Genomic DNA, 18,112 nt, shown 5'->3' on the forward strand with positions numbered 1-18,112 from the left:
GTGCCAATCACTATATTTATCTAAAACAGTGATAGCAGGGGTGAGTGAACCTGATATGAATTCGAGTAAACCTTTTTCCGAACAATTTTATCTCTTCTTCAAAATAGGATAGTCTAATTTGAAAGGGACAGTATGGACCCATAAAAGTTTAGTGATTTGGCCTCTTTGATGGTGAAGAAGAGTCAGAAACTCAGTTTTACGGGTTCCGATTCTCCGCCTTTCCAGTATGGATCATGTAGTCCCATCCAAGAGCAATGGTTCATCTGAGCTGAGAAACCGGATCCTCTAGCATCCCCCTTTTCCCCCTACGCCGACTCATTCTTCAAGTTCAAACCCTTTTACAGTCTATCCAGAAAGAGTTTGTGGTTTTTGCCTCATCGTTCTAAATTTGGACAAAATCTAAAATATTTATTTTTACATTTCCCAATAAAAAGTCCTTGAAGGCATCTCTACTCTGTGGCCAGAAGCCCTCTCCCCCAGGCCCCCAGGAGCCAACCCCCCATTCCAGCGCCAGGGAGTACTCACTTCATTTAAGTACTGGAGGACATCCCACAGCGGCAAGTAGAGAGAGGGCTTCACAGAAGGATACTCAGCCTTGGGAGTGAGCTCGGGTAAAGGCGGCAGGGGTATTGCTGAAAGAAAACAGGCCATGGGGCGAGAAGCGTCTGAAAGAACTACTGCCCTCTCCCTACCTCCCCACCCCTCCCATGAACTCTCGTACACCAGAGCCAGCAACAGAAGTGGGTCCTATCTTCGCGTATGGGTTTACTTCCCCAAGAGTAAGGAGAAACTGGAAATAACGGAGTTGGAACCATTTTCTACGCCTGGAGAGCTGACAGGTGGAGACCTCTGCAGAGCAGGGCCGGCCATACAGACCCAGGGCTCCCGGGGGCAAGAACTCTGCCTTGGGCCCTCTGGCAACGCCAGCGCTCACCGTCTAGCACACAGTAGATGATTTACTTTATTTAAATAAATAAAACTAAATAAGGTGGCTTTTGCTCTTGGATGTGAGGGTACTACGCCTTCATACTAAGAGCTCTACAAATAGTAACTTATGCAGATCTTCCCAGTCATTACAGGACATGCAGATCACTGTCTTCATCTTTCAGTGAAGAAACGGGCCTCAAGGGCTTGAAATACTCGTGCAAAGCCACTCACCTTTTAAGTGGGAAAACCGAGATTTGAACTTAAGGTTACCCTTGCCATTAAGGCTCCAAGTTTCTGCCCAAAGGGGAACCTTCCCTTTCCTCATCCTTCCACTTTATGAGAAGAGCCATCCCTCAAATGGAAATGACTGCTGAGTACCTGAGACAGATCCAAAGAGTCTTCGAAGCTTGAAATATTTTTCTGTGTAATCCCCGGCCTCTGTGAGCACAGCATCATAGTCTGCAAGACACCGGGGTATTGTTGCCAGCCAGGCAGTCGTCCACAACAGACCTTGTTGCAGCACTGCTGACATGACACAGGCCAGGGCTACCAGAGGCAATGGGAAGACACATCTTCCTCACCCCTCTGACTAGGCCATCCAAGGCTGAGGGTGTGCATGTGTGCAGGGGGTCATGCCACCCTGGGAACACTCCCCACAACCCTTCCTAGGGGTCTGAGGCTGCCAAGATACTGGATTCGTCCTCTGTCTTACTTTCTAATGGACTCCTCTTGTCCCCTGGATTGCCCGGGTGTGTCGATCAAGCAATCACCATTGTGTATCTTAGAAGGTTCAAGTCAAGGGGTCAGTATATATGATGAATGAAGCAGGACTCTAGGTCTGAGGTGCCCCATCTGCTGCGATGGCAGCCTGTCTGGGGGCGTTATGAACATCACAGAAGAAAGCAAAAATAGGTAGGAATACCCTGAAAGCTCAGCACAGACTGTAGGTCAAGAATCCAGTGATGCTCAGAACATGCTTTTGGAGCCTCCTCTGTAAAGCTCCGTAGCACTTCTGCTGCGGGGTAACCGTACCAGCAAGTACTTGCCATAGCTAGTGACAACACCTCGGTGTATCCCAAAATCTGTGGCCCCATTCATGAAACCGAAGTTGGTTCCACCGTGGAACATATATACATTGAAGGAGATCTCAGATGCAATAAATTTGGTCACAGTCTCCTCAACATCTGTAGGTGAGGAAGACAAGAACACAGGGAAAAGTAAAAAGACAGAAGTCTCTGGTGAAAACTTATTCTCAACCCCACCCGTGATCAACTTAACTGTTCTTTCAACCCCCACTAAGATTCTAACCAGAAAATAGGTGAAATTGGCTACAACTCCTCCAGGAAACCAAGTCTTATCAATTCCTAGTGCCTGTTTAAAAATTGTTTTTCCCGGAGCACGGACGTAATTTGGTTCCATGTTATACCTATTAAATAATAGCCTAAGAACCCTTATGTCACTTAAATATCTAATGTTCATTGAATTTTTTTTGAAATTGTACAAATAATTAGTATAATCTCATTACTCCCTTCTAAGGTAAGATCTCTTTGGACGCTAGTTTAAAACCACTGCAATAGTCCACAGTAGCTGTTCCCAATCTTTAGCCACAGGAACTCTTATCTTGTCACCATGATTTTACCAGGTGTGAGCAACCTCCTACTGGCATCATAGGGAGTTAGTTAAAGGGTAGTTACGTGTGGGAGTCCACCCTGGCTGTGCTCTTTACTACTTGCATTGACTTGGAGAGCCCATTTTTCTCTTAGAGCCTCTGCTTCTTTATCTGCTAAATGAAAGTCCTAACTCCTACTACCTCATCGGGTTGATGAGAGAACATATGTAAGAAACATGCCATCATTGTGCCCGACGTGAAGGGGATCAGAAAACTTGTTAGTGGTGGGTTTTGTTTTGTTTTGTTTCAGCTCAAGCAGGCTTTCCTCAGTTACCTGGAATTTTTCATTGGTTTATTTCTGGTACAAGTGAGCTTGGTTTTGTTTTTTGTTTTTTTGTTTTTTTGTTTTTTAAGTGAGCTTGTTTTCATAATATCAATGGCAAAATATCTTTAGTAGCAAAATACTTCTATTAAGTCAACCTCTGCCAGGCACTGTTCTGAGTCGTTTATCACATTTAATCCTCACAACAACCCCTATGAGGCAGGTTACATGATAATTCCTGTTTTAGGTGAGGACACAGGCTTAGCAAACAAGGAAAGCTAGTCATGCAGATGGGCAGAGCTGAGATTGAAATCCTGATTTCTTTGGCACCAGGATCCACGCTGTCAACCATCATTGCATGTTGCCTCCTAATAACCACTACCACTTTGTTGACGTTGCCATAGCAATGGCCTGCACATTTAGCAGAGATTATTCAGACTTTTAGCAAATGCATTCCCTTCTTCAGAGATGTTGCCTTTCAAGACCCTTTCCATGACCACCTTGCCGTACCTCTGCAGGCCTGCCCCTGTCTCTTCTATCACTGCACCTGTTTCTTTGCTTCAAAGCACTTGTCAGATATGGAACCCTTGATTTACTTAATTATCTGTCAATTCTACTAAGTAACAAGCTCTAGGAACCAAGTCGTTTTTATTCATCAGTGCACTCTCAAGCTTAGCCAAGTCCTTGCACATACAGGTGTTGAATGAATAGTTATGGTTGAGTGAGCTAATTAATTAGCAAAGAAATGTGTGAATGATCCATGACTCAGGCCCACCTCTATTTGGGGTCAAACACTGCAAAACACTTACCCTTAGGATTTTTAACCTTATGTTCACTTCCCCATGTGTCAAACCAGCCGACCCAGAATTCCATGACCATAATGGGCTTATTGCTCTAGAAACAAATCAAATCAAATACCAAGTCTGAGAAAATGTAAAAAGAAAATAAGAAAAACTAAGCACAACTGATGAGAATTTAAGGAACTCATGCTGTTCACTTTTTCAAAATTCAGCATTTTATTCTCCCTCCTTTCCCATCACCCATTAGACCTTTGCCATCATCCATAGCTTTGGTTCTGCACCCACCCTCCAAACATTCACATTCTTTATGCTTTATGTGCCTTCCTGCTGTACTTGGATAGCATCACCAATGATTCCAACTTTGTCATAAGTGAGGCTGGTTTTGAAAGAACTGGCTTTGGACCAAGGACCTGACTGAAATTCCTGACACGGAAACTGAGGTTCACATATACCAAAGGCCCACGGCTAATATCATCAAGAGGGCTTTTCCTGTATGGTCAGGAACAAGACAGGAATGTCCATTCTCACCATTACTATTTAATAGAGTACTGGAAGTCTTAGCCTCAGCAATCACACAACAAAAAGAAATAAGTCAGTCAGATTGGCAAGGAAGAAGCCATACTTTCATTATTTGCAGACATGATACTCTATGTAGAAAATCCAAAAGACTCCACCAAAAAATTGCTAGAACTAATATATGAATTCAGCAAAGTCACAGGGTGTAAAATCAACATACAGAAAGCTGTTGCATTTCTATACACCAATAATGAAGCAGCTGGAAGAAATATTAAAGAATCAGTCTAATTTATAATTGCACCAAGATACCCAGGGATAAACCTAAACAAAGAAGTAAGAGATCTGTATGTCAAAACTATAGAATACCTATGAAAGAAATTGAAGAGGAAAAAGAAATGGAAAAACATTCCATGCTCATGGAGTAGAAGAACAAACATTGTTAAAATCTCCATACTACCCAAAGTAATCTACATATTCAATGCAATACCTATCAAAATACCACCAGCATTTTTCACAGACCTAGAACAAACAATCCTAAAACTTGTATAGAACCACAAAAGACCCCAAATAGCCAAAAACAATCCTAAAAAAGAAAATTAAGATGGGAGGCATCATAATTCCAGATTTCAAGCTCTATTACAAACCTGTAATCATCAAGACAGTATGATATGGCACAAAAACAGACACATAGATCAATGGAAGATAAGAAGAGACCCAGAATGGACCTACTGATAATCTTTGACAAAGCAAGAAAGAATATCCAACGGAAAAAGGACAGTCTCTTCATCAGGTGGTGTTGGGAAAACTGGACAGCCACAAGCAGAAGAATAAACTGGACCACTTTCTTACACCATACACAAAAATTAATTCAACATGGAGAAACACCTAGATGTGAGATAGGAAATCAAAATCCTAGAGGAGAACACAGGCAACAACCTCTTTGACCTCTGCTGCTGTAACTTCTTACTAGACACATTGCCAGAGGCAAGGGAAACAAAAGCAAAAATGAACTATTGGGACTTCATCAAGATAAACAGCTTCTATACAGCAAAGGAAACAATCAACAAAACTAAAATGCAGTCTACAGCCTGGAAGAGGATATTTGCAATTATCTGATAAAGGTTTAGTATCCAAAATACATAAAGAATTTACCAAACTCAACACCCAAAAAACAAATAATCCACTTAAGAGATGGGGAGAAGACACAAATAGGTATTTTTCCAAAGAAGACATCCAGATGGCCAACAGACACATGAAAAGATGTTCAGGGGATCCCTGGGTGGCTCAGTGGTTTAGCGCCTGCCTTCAGCCCAGGGCGTGATCCGAGAGTCCAGGGATCGAGTCCCACATCGGGCTGCTGGCATGGAACCTGCTTCTCCCTCTGCCTGTGTCTCTGTGTCTCTCGTGAATAAATAAATAAAATATTAAAAAAAAGATGTTCAGCATCACTCTTCATCAGGGAAATGCAAATCAAAACTACAATGAGATCCCACCTCACATCTATCATAATGGCTAAAATTAACAAGTCAGGAAACAACAGATGTTAGTGAGGATGTGGAGAAAGCTAAACCGTCTTATACTGTTGATGGGAATGCAAACTGGTGCAGCCACTCTGGAAAAGCATAGAAGTTCCTCAAAAAGATAAAAATAGAATTACCCTATGATCCAACAATTGCATTACTAGGTATTCATCCAAAGGATACAAAAGTAAATATTCCAAGGGATATGTGCACCATGATGTTTATAGCAGAATGATCAACAATAGCCAAATTATGGAAACCCAAATGTCCATCAACTGATGAATGGATAAAGATGTGGTGTGTAAATACACACACACACACACACACACACAGGAATATTACTCAGCCATCAAAAAGAATGAAATCTTACTATTTGCAACAATGTGGATGGAGCTAGAGTTTGTTATGCTAAGCGAAATAGTCAGAGAAAGACAAATACCATATGATTTCAGTCATACGTGGGATTTAAAAAACAAAACAGGTAACCATATGGGAGGGGAAAGAGACAGGGAAGCAAATCATCAGACTCTTAATGTTAAAGAACAAAATGTGGGTTGATGGAGGGAAGTGGGTGGGGGTAGGCTAAACAGGTGATGGGTTTCAAGGAGGGCACTTGTTATGATGAGCTCTGGGTATTTTTTTTTAATTTTTATTTATTTATGATAGTCACACAGAGAGAGAGAGAGAGAGAGAGGCAGAGACATAGGCAAAGGGAGAAGCAGGCTCCATGCACCGGGAGCCCGACATGGGATTCGATCCCGGGTCTCCAGGATCACGCCCTGGGCCAAAGGCAGGCGCTAAACCGCTGCGCCACCCAGGGATCCCAAGCTCTGGGTATTATATGTAAGTGATGAGTCACTAAATTCTACTCTTGAAACCAAGATAACATTATATCTTAACTAACTAGAATTTTTTTAAAAGATTTAATTTATTTATTCATGAGAGACAGAGAGAGAGAGAGAGAGAGAGAGGCAGAAACACAGGCAGAGGGAGAAACAGGCTCCATGCAGGAGCCTGATGTGGGACTTGATCCCGGGACCCCAGGATCATGCCCCAGGCTGAAGGTGGTGCTAAACCGCTGAGCCACCGGGGCTGCCCAACTAACTAGAATTTAAATAAAAATCTGAAAAAAACAAACAGAATTTCAGTGGTCACATTGCTGGTTAAGGGTAGAGCTATACCTCAAATCCAGGTCTAAGCCAAACTATCAGCTACTAAGTTATATTACCTAATAAATATTTCATTCCTTCTCTTCCTATCTTTATTTAAATTTTAGCCTACCTCATCTGGGTTGAAGGATCCATGTAATTCTGATGATCACACTCTATCTGCTGACTACTATTCAAAGTACTTGACTTACTTTGTTCTGCATAACAAACTATAAGGCAGATATTAAGAGTCTTTATTTTATAAATAAAGAAAATGAGGTTAGATAACCCATCCACGTTCACTCAGCTAGGAAGTGCTACAACCTGGACTTGAACTCAGCTAGACTAGCTCCAGACTCCACACTCTTAACCATTTACACCATACTGCATCTGGAATGTAAACGATTTATCACCTAGAACTGGAGGATATAACTAAAGCTATTCCATTTCTCAAAACTTCTGAATGACTCTTGCATAAAAGCACAGGCATCTCTTTGAACATTCGTATTACGGGCGACCTAAACTGTCCGATGCTATAGGCTTTTAGTCTGATACCTGCATTCCACTTCCAGCCTAAACTTTTCAATGCTGCTGAATAATGCAGGTTCTTTTTTAAAAAGCTGACATCTTCACCACAGCAGGACTGACAGTTGCTGTCCCTTATAAATTACCAAAGAAAATTACGGTGGGCCCCTCTTGGGAAATATGCCAGACATTCATAGTATGCATTCTCAGTTTTACTCCTGCTGGCCTCCAGCCTCTTGCCATGACCAAAAACGGTCACACTGTAAGCCCGAAGACCTGTCCTTCAAGGCCTTTTCTTCGCTGATCCCTGGAGTTGAAGATGATGTTTTCTGGATCCTATGTGTTCTTCTGTCTTGGTTTAATCCCTTATTTCTGCATCCTTCAAACATTTCCATAAAAAGAGTGAATAGAGATCAGGTAACCTGAGCCCTTAAATATCTGAAAATATCTTTTTTTTAAAAGATTTTATTTATTTATTCATGAGAGACATAGAGAGAGGCAGACACAGGCAGAGGGAGGAGAAGTAGGCTTCCATGAAGGAGCCTGATGTGGGACTCAATCCAGCAATTTCAGAGGCAAAGGCAGATGCTCAACCACTGAGCCACCCAGGCATCTCTGAAAATATCTTTATTTTGCAATACACTTCCTTCATAGTTACACTGAGTATAAAATTCGAGGTGAAATTCATTTATCCTTAGAATTTTAAAAGTATATTTCATTGCTTTGTATCATCCAATGTCAATACTTTAAAATCCTGATTCTTATCTTATTCTCATTGATCGGTATGTAGTAAGCCTATGGTTTTTCTCTCTGACGAATGTTAATTTTACAATGTGGGTCTTTCTTTAAATCATTTATTATGTTGAACACTTGAGGGGCATTTTTCAATCTAGAGATACATACTCTTCAGCTAAAGGAAGTTTTCTTACATTAGTTATTTGTAATTTCCTTTTCTCTGTGTTCTTTGTCCTCTTTTCATAACTTCTAGTAGTTAGGGGTTGGGCCTCCTAAATTGATCTTATGAAACATTTATGCTGTCTCATATTTTATATCCTGTTGACTGGTACTATTTCTAGGAAATTTCCTCAACTTTACCTCCAACTCATATTTAACTTCTAATTTAAATTTTAGATTTTAGGGACACTTGGGTGGCTCAGTTAGTTGAGTCTGCCTTTGGCTCAGGTCATGATCCCAGGGTCCTGGGATGGAGCAGAAATCTGCTTCTTCCACTCTCTCTGCCCCTCCCCACCCACTCATGCTCATTCTCTTTCAAATAAATAATATAATCTTTTAAAAATAAATAAATATTAAATTTTAATGCCCAAGAGTTCTTTTGGTTCTCTGAGTATCCATATACAAAACATTCCATCCAAGAGCAATAGAATATGCATCCTTCTCAAGTGTAAGTGGAACATTCTCAGGATAGATCAGGGCATAAAATAAGTCTTAATAAATTAAGAAGATTGAAATCACATCAAGCTCTTTTTCAACTAAAATAGTATAAAACTAGAAATAAACTACAGGAAGACAACTGGAAGATTCAAAGATTAAACATGCTACTGAATAATCAATGGGTCAAAAAAGAAATCTAAAGGGAAATTAAGGAATCTTGAAACAAATGAAAATAGTACAACATACCAAAACGTAAGGGATGCAGCAAAAGCTGTTCTAAAAAAGTAAGATCGTGTGATAAATGCCTACATTAAAAAACAAGAAAGATCTCAAATAACCTAACTTTACACCTCAAGGAACTAAAAAAAAGAACAAAGACCAAAGTTAATAGAAGAAAGGAAATAATAAAAGTCAGAGTAGAAATACATGAGAGACTAAAAATACAATAGAAAATATCAATGAAACTAAGAGCAGATTTTTTGAAAAGATGAACAAAATAAAGAAACCTTTGTCCAAACTTAACAGGAAAAAGAAGACTCAGAGAAATAAAATCAGAAATGAAAGAGGATATATTACAATTGATACCACATTAATATACAGAAAGTAAGAGACTGCAATGAACAATTATATGCTAAAATATTGGACAACCAAGATGAAATACATAAATTTCTAGAAACTTATAATCTGCCAAGACTGATTCATGAAAATATACAGAATCAAAAAATCCTAATAAATGAAAGTCCAGGTCCAGATGGATTAACTGGTGAATTCTGTCAAATATTTAAAGAATTAATGCCAATGCCTTTCAAACTCTTCCAAAAAATAGGAGGAACTGTTTCTGAACTCATTTTCCAATGCCAACATTACCCTGATACCAAAACCAGCCCAAGCACACTGCAAGCATAGAAAATATCAGACCAATATACTTGATGAACATACATGCAAAAATCTTCAACAAAATATTAGCAAACTGAGTTCAACAATACAATAAAAGAATCATTCACCATGAACAAGTGGGATTTATCCTGGTAATGCAAGAGTGGTTTAACATCCACAAATCAAACAATGTACAACAGAACCAAAAGCCCAGAAATAAACCCACATGTATATGGTCAATTAATTTACAAAAAGGAGCCAAGAATATAAAATGTGGAAAGGACAGACCCTTTAATAAATGGTGTTAGAAAAACAGGGACAGCCATGTGTGAAACAATGAAACTGAACCCCCATCTTTTACTTTACATAAAGATTAATTCATGGGGCACCCGGGTGGCTCAGCAGTTGAGTGTCTGCCTTTAGCCCAGGCTGTGACCCCAGGGTCCCGGGATCGAGTCCCACATCGGGCTCCCTGCATGGAGCCTGCTTCTCCCTCTGCCTATGTCTCTGCCTCTCTCTGTGTCTCTTGTGAATAAATAAACAAAATCTTTTTTTAAAAAAATTAACTCATAATAAATGAAATAAGACCTGTAAGATCTGAAACCATAGAATCCCTAAAGGAAACATAGGCAGTAAGCTCCTTGATATTGGTCTTGAGTCTACGGCCATACCACCCTGAACGTGCCCAATCTCGTCTGATATTGGTCTTGGCAATGATTTTTTAATCTGACATCCAAAGCAAAGGCAAAAAAAAAAAAAAAAAAGAAAAAAGAAAAACAACAAACAAAAACAAAAACAAAAAAAATTTCTTTAAAAGCAAAAAAAACAAAGAAAAAACAAAAAAAAGCAAAGGCAAAAAACACAAAAATAAACAGTTGGGACTACATCAAACTAAAAAGGTTCTGTTCAGCAAAAGAAATCATCAAAATGGAAAGGCTACCTACTGAATATGAGAAAATATTTGCATATTATCTGATAACCAGTTAATATCCAAAATACATAAAGAACTCATACAACTCAAAAAAAAATAAAAAATAAAAAAAATAAAAAGGGATCCCTGGGTGGCGCAGCGGTTTGGCACCTGCCTTTGGCCCCGGGCGCGATCCTGGATACCTGGGATCGAATCCCACGTCGGGCTCCCGGTGCATGGAGCCTGCTTCTCCCTCTGCCTGTGTCTCTGCCTCTCTCTCTCTCTCTCTCTGTGTGACTATCATAAATAAATAAAAATTAAAAAAAAAATAACTCATACAACTCAGTAGCAAAAAAAAAAAAAACAAAAACACCAAAATAACCTGATTAAAAAATGGGCAGAAGATCTGAATAGTTTTCTAAAGAAGAAATACCGATAGCCAACCCGTACATAAAAAGATGTTTAACATTACTAATAATTCAAGGAAATGTGAATTAAAACCACAATGGCATATAACCTCACACTTTTGTAAGAATGGCTCTTACCAAAAGGAGAAGAAACAACAAGTGTTGCTTGTTGTAGAGAATGTAGAGAGAAAGGAACCCATTGTTGGAAATGTAAATTTGTGGAACCACTATGCAGAACAGTAGAGACGCTCCTCAAACGGTAATAAGAGAAATACCATATGATTCGGCAATTCCACATCTGGGTATTTACCCGAAAAAAATTAAAACACTAACTCAAAAAGACATACACACCTCCGTGTTCACTGCAGCATTATACAATAGCCAATGTATGAAATCAAACCAAGTGTTCATAGATGGATGAATGGATGAAAAGATGTGATATATATAAGAGAAATGAAATATTTCAGCCATAAAGAAAAATGAAATATTGGCATTTGTGACAACATGAATGGACCTGTGGACATTACAAAAAGTGAAATAAATCAGAGATAGATACATACCACATAGTCTCACTTGTATGTGGAATCTTAAAAAAAAAAAAGGTTAATAATTAACAAAAGTTAGACCTTCGAGAATCAGAGAACAGACTGCTGGTTGCCAGACGGAGGAGAAAAGGGAAGAAGCAGGTATTGGGTGAAATGGGTGAAAGAGGTCAAAAGGCACAAACTTCTAGTTATAAAACAAGTAAGTCACAGGGATGTAATGCACAGCATGGGGACTATAGTTAATAACACTGTATTCAAATTTGACCACTGCTGAGAGTAGATCTTAAAAGTGCTCATCACAAGAAAAATAATTTTTATTACGTGTGGTGATGGTTGTTAACTAAATTTATTGTAGGGATTATTTCACAACATATACAAATGTCAAATCATTATGTTATATGCTTGGAACTAATATAATGCTTTATGTCAATTATACCTCAGTAAAAAAATAAAAATCATAAAGAAAAAAAGCCTTAGGAAAAAAAGAAGGGTAGAGGAATCTACTGAACACCCCTAAATGAGTGAATCCGAAACAGTTACAAATGATAGTCTTATCCTGAGTGTGGGTTATTCTCTTATCTTCCTTCATTTCTCTTCATTAAAGATGTGGGAAAGAGCACATAGGAAGACACGTGGGGCGAGTGGGGGATGCGGGAATGGGAATCCCCCTGCGGCCCAGGTGTGCTGGCTGTTACACCTGTGTGCAGACTTTACTTCCACAAATCCCACCACATGTCCTGTGGAAAGACTAGGGAGAGTCCTCAGTAACTTTCTGTTCCGAGGGAATTGGGTCCCCTTCCTCAAAAAAATCATATATTGAGGTCCTAACTCCCAGGACCTCAGAATGTGACTATATTTGGAGATAGAGCCACCAAAATGAGTGGTGCCCTTCTAAAAAGATGAAATTTGAATGTAGACAAGCACGAGGGAAGACCATGTGAAGACAGGAGGAGGAGATGGCCGTCTACAGGCCAAGGAGACAACCTCCGATAACAAGCGTCCTGTTGATACCTTGATCTTGGACTCTACGCCTCTAAAATCGTGAGAAGATAAATGTCTGCTGTAAGTACCCCATCCACGGTGTTCTGTTATGGCAGCCTAAGAAAACTAATACATTCATTTGGGGAATATAAATAATTATGAAAGGGAATAGAAGGGAAGGGAGAAGAAATGGGTAGGAAATATCAGAAAGGGAGACAGAACATAAAGACTCCTAACTCTGGGAAACGAACTAGGGGTGGTGGAAGGGGAGGAGGGCGGGGGGGGGGGGTGACTGGGTGATGGGCACTGAGGGGGGCACTTGATGGGATGAGCACTGGGTGTTATTCTGTATGTTGGCAAACTGAACACCAATAAAAAATAAATTTATTATTAAAAAATAAAAAAGAAAACTAATACAGATTTTGGTGCCAAGAAGTAGGGTCCTGGGGTGATTTATTATTTGTTAACAAATACCTAAACGTGGAAGTGGCTTTGGAACAGGGTAATGGGGGGAGGCTAGATGAACCTTGAAGTCCTTGCTAAAAATAAGCCCACATTTCCTTGAGGGCACTGTTAATAGAAATACAGGATTAAAGGCAATTCTAGTGAGAGCTCTGAAAAAGAAGAGAAGCTGGAGAGAGAGCTTGTATCATCTTAGAGAATTACAAACGTCATCATAAACATTGCTGTTAGAAATATCAATGTCAAAGGTGCTTCTGATGAGATGTCAGGTGGAAATTAGTAAATGTGGGTGCCTGGGTGGCTCAGTGGTGGAGCATCTGCCCTGGGCCCAGGATGTGATCCTGGGGTCCAGGGATTGAGTCCCACATCGGGCTCCCTGCATGGAGCCTGCTTCTCCCTCTGCCTGTGTCTCTGCCTCTCTCTCTGTCTATAATGAATGAATAAATAAAATCTCTTTTTTAAAAAAAAAAAAAGAAAAATAGTAAATGTTATTGGAAACTGAAAGGGGAACTTGATCCTTGTAAAATAGCAAATTTTTCCTTTTTGTGGAAAGCAGAACTTGGAACTGATGAACTTCAATATTTAGATGAGGGGATTCCTAAGAAAATGTTAAAGCATGGTCTGGTTCTCCTTGTTCCTTATAGTGAAATATAAGAGGAAAGAGATAAATTGAACAAAGAATTGTTAAGCAAAAAAGAACTTGAAGATTTGTAAAATTCTCAGCCTGTCTATATTGTAAAAAATAAGAAAAATGAGAAAGCATGTTTAGAGAGTATCCAAGATGTGGCAGGGCAATCATTTGCTACAGAGGTTGTTGGTGTTACTTATGGTTCCATTCAGCCATCTCAGCAGAGGCCAGGAATAGAGATTGGGCTATCTAGGAAAGATGTAAGGAGGACCCCCTTGTCTAATGGCGTGGGCTCCCACGAATTATATGGGAGGCCAATAGGTTTTTTAAAAATTTCATACTAGCAGAAATGCTACCGGCTCGTACTGAAGGAGACAGAGCTGAGACAAAATGAAGGAAAGCTATCTGAGCGCTGGGATTCTAGGGGATGGGCCAACAGAGCTCTCCGGCTGCAAACATGCATTATCCCTCAACAAAGAAGGATGACTCTGAAGGTGGTTGAGAGGTCAGCAGTGCCACTACTACTGTGGGCACAAAGGCTCAGTGGACGGGGCTGTCTTGTCTTTTTCTTGGTTCCAAGGGAGTCAGAGCCAATGCCCGGGGCTGAGGGCGGGGGCTATCACCCTGGTGAGTCTGGCAGGGAGGCCCACCCTGGTAGACACAGAGAATAGAGAATTATTATTAAGCCTTAAAATCTAAGTATTATTCTGAAGCCTGAAATCTAATGGAATTTGCCCTACGAGGTTCTGAACTTGCTTCCCACTGACGAACCCTTTCTTTCTTTTGAATTTCTCCCTTTTCGAATGAGATTGTCTATCCTGTGCCCAGCCTATGTTGTATTTTGGAAGCAGATAACTTATTGCCTGGTTTCACAGGTTCACAGCTAGAGAAGCATTTTGCCTAGGATGAATCATACCTGGGTCTCATGTCTACCTGTACTAGATGGGGTTTTGGATTCAAAGTTGATGCTGGAATTAAAAAAAAAAAAAAGTTGGACTTTGAGGCTGCAGGCATGGGGTTAATATAGTTTGCATGCAAGAAAGACCTAATTTGGGTGGAAAGCTATGGGCTGAAAATGTGCCCCCCCTCACATTTATACTGAAGTCCTAACCTCCGGTATCTCAAGAATATGACTATATTTTGGGAAAGGGTATTTAAGCAGTTAATTAAGGTTAAATGAGATTATTAGGGTGGACCCTAATCCAATAGCACTAGTATCCTTATAAGAAGAGGTTAGAAAAAAAAAAAAAAGAAGAAGAGGTTAGGACACACACACACACACACACACACACACACACACACACACAGAGGGAAAACCTTGTGAAGATGCCCAGAGAAGTCAGCCACCTACAGGCCGAGGAGAGGAGCCTCGGAAGGAACAACCCTTTTTGACTCCTCGATCTCAGATTCTAGCCTCCAGAACTGAGAAGAGAAGTACTGTTTAAGCCAACAAGCCTGCAGACACTCTGGCTTCCTTCCTAATACTGGCTGGGGAAGGAAAGCCGCAGCCATGGCCAAATCTCCCCTACCCTTCTTTTTTTTACTAAGTATTTTTTTAATATGAAATATTATTTATTCATTCATTCATTCATTTATTTATTTTTATTGGAGTTCAATTTGCCAACATATAGCATATCACCCAGTGCTCATCCGTCAAGTGCCCACCCTCAATGCCCATCACCCCAACCCCCCGCCCACCTCCCTTTCCACTACCCCTTGTCCCCTACCCTTCTCCTCTGGGGAACAAAAGACTTAACCTGCAGAGATAAGAGCAACAAACGCTGTCACTTTAAGGGCACAGGTGAAAACCTGAGAAAGGAGCAGGGAAAAAAACAACAAAACAAAACACTCCAGTTAGGAAAGGAGCAAGAACCTGTGCTAGGCCTGGAACTAGAGCGAGGGGAGAAGCAGGAGCACTTGGAAAGGCCATACCCCTCAGACCCAGGCACATAGTGCCTGCTGGAGACTGAGGCTTAACTGGAGCATAGGAGGTGTATTTCCTGCCTCACCATCAGGCTAACCAGGATAGCAGACCTGGGGAGAGCAGGAAGAGACAGACCTTCTCTGAGGTGCAATGAAAAGGGAAGAACAAAAGCCAAGGGGAGTTCAGACACAGAGAAAATACCTCTGACAAACTAGTCCTCACACCAGACACGAGATGTTACTAGAGGACTTTGAAGCCTATGATTCAAGAAGGATAACCTTAGCAACAAGAAACCTCAAATTCAGCCCAGCTCTTTACTTGATTAACACAAAACCCCCATATTAAAAGCCTAGCAGAAAGAAAGGTGTGCTTATCTCTAAGGTAGTATCTAAGTCCCACACTGGATGTTCAGTTCTCATTAAAAACAACAGCAACAAAAACAACTATGAGCCCTACAAAAAGGCAAGGAAAAAAACACACTTTGAAGAGACACAGCAATAATCAAGAAACAGTCTCAGATACGACAGATATAATTAAACACAGAATTTAAAAGTAACTATGATTAATACAAAAAAGGTTGTAATAGAAAAGGTGGACACCATGCAAAATCAGATGGGTAGTTTTAGCTGAAAGATGGAAGCTATAGGAATTGCATGGAAAAACTAGAAATCAAAAAACACGGGAGTAGAAATGAAGAAGTCCTTCATGGAGCTCACCAGTAGACTCAATGGAGGAGAGGAATGAATCACTATACTTAAAGAGAAGCCAGTAGAAATTAACCAAACTGAACTGAAAAATAAAAAGAGTAGAAATAAAAACAGCATCTAAGCAATGTGAGACAATATCAAATGATCTTATATACATATAATTGGACCTGCAGAAGAAGAGAGAAGAGAGGAAATATTTGAATAAGTAATGGCTGAGAATTTTCTAAAATTAATTGCAGACACCAAACCACAGATCCAATCTGTAAGAACATCAAGCAGGATAAACTCTAAGAAACAAACCACACCTAAGTATATTATACTCTAGCTTCTGAAAACCAAAGACAATGAAAAAATTCTGAAGCCAGTTGGAGAAAAAAAGACAAATCACCTACAAAAGCCACAAATAAGAATTAATATGAACTCTTCATCAGAAACGATGAAGGCGAGAAAACAAAACAAAAACCTCCCACAGTAGAATGGTATCTTTAAAATGAGGACTTAGGAATAGTCTGTTATAAGATATTAACACTACATGTGAAACAGTTCAGTATTTGAAAGTACATTCAGATTAATTTAACATGTATATTATAAATCTTTGGGCAACAGCTAAAACTTTAAAACCTGAGAAAAGTAGTCCATAGATGAAATAAAATGTAATCACAAAAATAATTAATTCAAGAAGAGAGGAAGAGAGGAGAAAAAAGAAACATAAAAAGTAGAACAAATAGAAAAGAATTAGCAAGATGCTAGATTTTACTCCAACTGTATCAATAAGCATTTTAATTTGAATTATCTAACCACATCAGTTAAGAGACAAAACTGTCATACTGAATCTTTAAAAAAGTAAAAAACAATTATATAGGCTGTCTACAAGAAATCCATTTTAAATATAAATACATTTTTAAGGTTATTTATTTATTTATTTATTTATTTATTTGAGAGAGAGTGAGAATGCACTAGTGGAGGAGGGAGGCAGAGACAGGGAGAAGCAGGCTCCCCACTGAACAGGCGGCCTGACGTGGGGCTCCATCCCAGGACCCTGATATCATGACCTGAGCTGAAGGCAGACACTTAAGCGACTGAGCCACCAGGCACCCCTTAAATATAAATACTTAAAGAAAGGTAAAAAGTACGGTGCCTGATAGCTCAGTTGGTTACGTGTGTGCTTTCAGCTCAGGTCAGAATCTCAGCATCAGGCTGAGCAGGAAGCCTGCTTCTCCCTCTTTCTCTGACCATCCACCCCAACTTGTGCTTTCTCTCTCTCTCAAATAAATAAATAAAATATTTTTTAAAAGGTAAAAAGTAAAAGGATAAAGAAAAATACATCATGCAAACCACTAACGAAAAGAAAGCTGGAGTAGCTCTATTTATATCAAAGTAGACTTCAAAACAAGGAAGATGGTCATTACATAATGATAAAGGGATGAATTCTCCAAGAAAATATAACCATTCTAAATGTGTATATACCTAAAAACAGAGCTTCAAAACACGCAAGACAAAAATGGATAGATCTGAAAGGACAAGTAAATAAATCCACAATTATATTTCGAGATATCAACGCTCAGCTCTTAATAGTTGATACAAGAAGTAGGTAGAAAATTAGTAAGAATAGAGATTACCTGAACAGTATCATCAATCAATGTAAGCTAATGGAAATTCATAAACTAATGCAAAATACACATTCTTCTCAAGCGTACACGGAACATTCACCAAAATGAGCATATTATGAACATTAAGACAAATCATAACAAATGTAAAAGAACAGAAATCATACAAACTATATTCTTGGATTTTAACAGTATTAAACTAGAAATCAACAACAGAATAGTATCTAGAAAATCCCCAAGGACTCAAAAATTAAGCAACATACTTCTGATACATAGAATAAAGATGAAGTCTCAAGGGAAATTTTT

General features: G+C 39.5%; 1 protein-coding gene across 2 annotated transcripts in view; it reads right to left on the reverse strand.

Moving 5' to 3' along the window:
* LOC112671028 (beta-galactosidase-1-like protein 3) overlaps nt 1-18,112 on the reverse strand; it is a 41,729-nt gene that overhangs the window by 9,380 nt on the left and 14,237 nt on the right. For both annotated transcript variants that reach the window (XM_025464843.3, XM_049109740.1), the window contains 4 exons: nt 3,668-3,752; nt 1,974-2,111; nt 1,306-1,386; nt 526-632 (listed from right to left, as the gene is read on the reverse strand). In XM_025464843.3, coding sequence (XP_025320628.1) covers nt 526-632; nt 1,306-1,386; nt 1,974-2,111; nt 3,668-3,752 — 411 coding nt within the window. The remainder of the gene's footprint in view (nt 1-525; nt 633-1,305; nt 1,387-1,973; nt 2,112-3,667; nt 3,753-18,112) is intronic.

The sequence above is a fragment of the Canis lupus genome, chromosome 5 (assembly GCF_003254725.2).
Source record: "Canis lupus dingo isolate Sandy chromosome 5, ASM325472v2, whole genome shotgun sequence".
Lineage (NCBI taxonomy): Eukaryota > Metazoa > Chordata > Mammalia > Carnivora > Canidae > Canis > Canis lupus.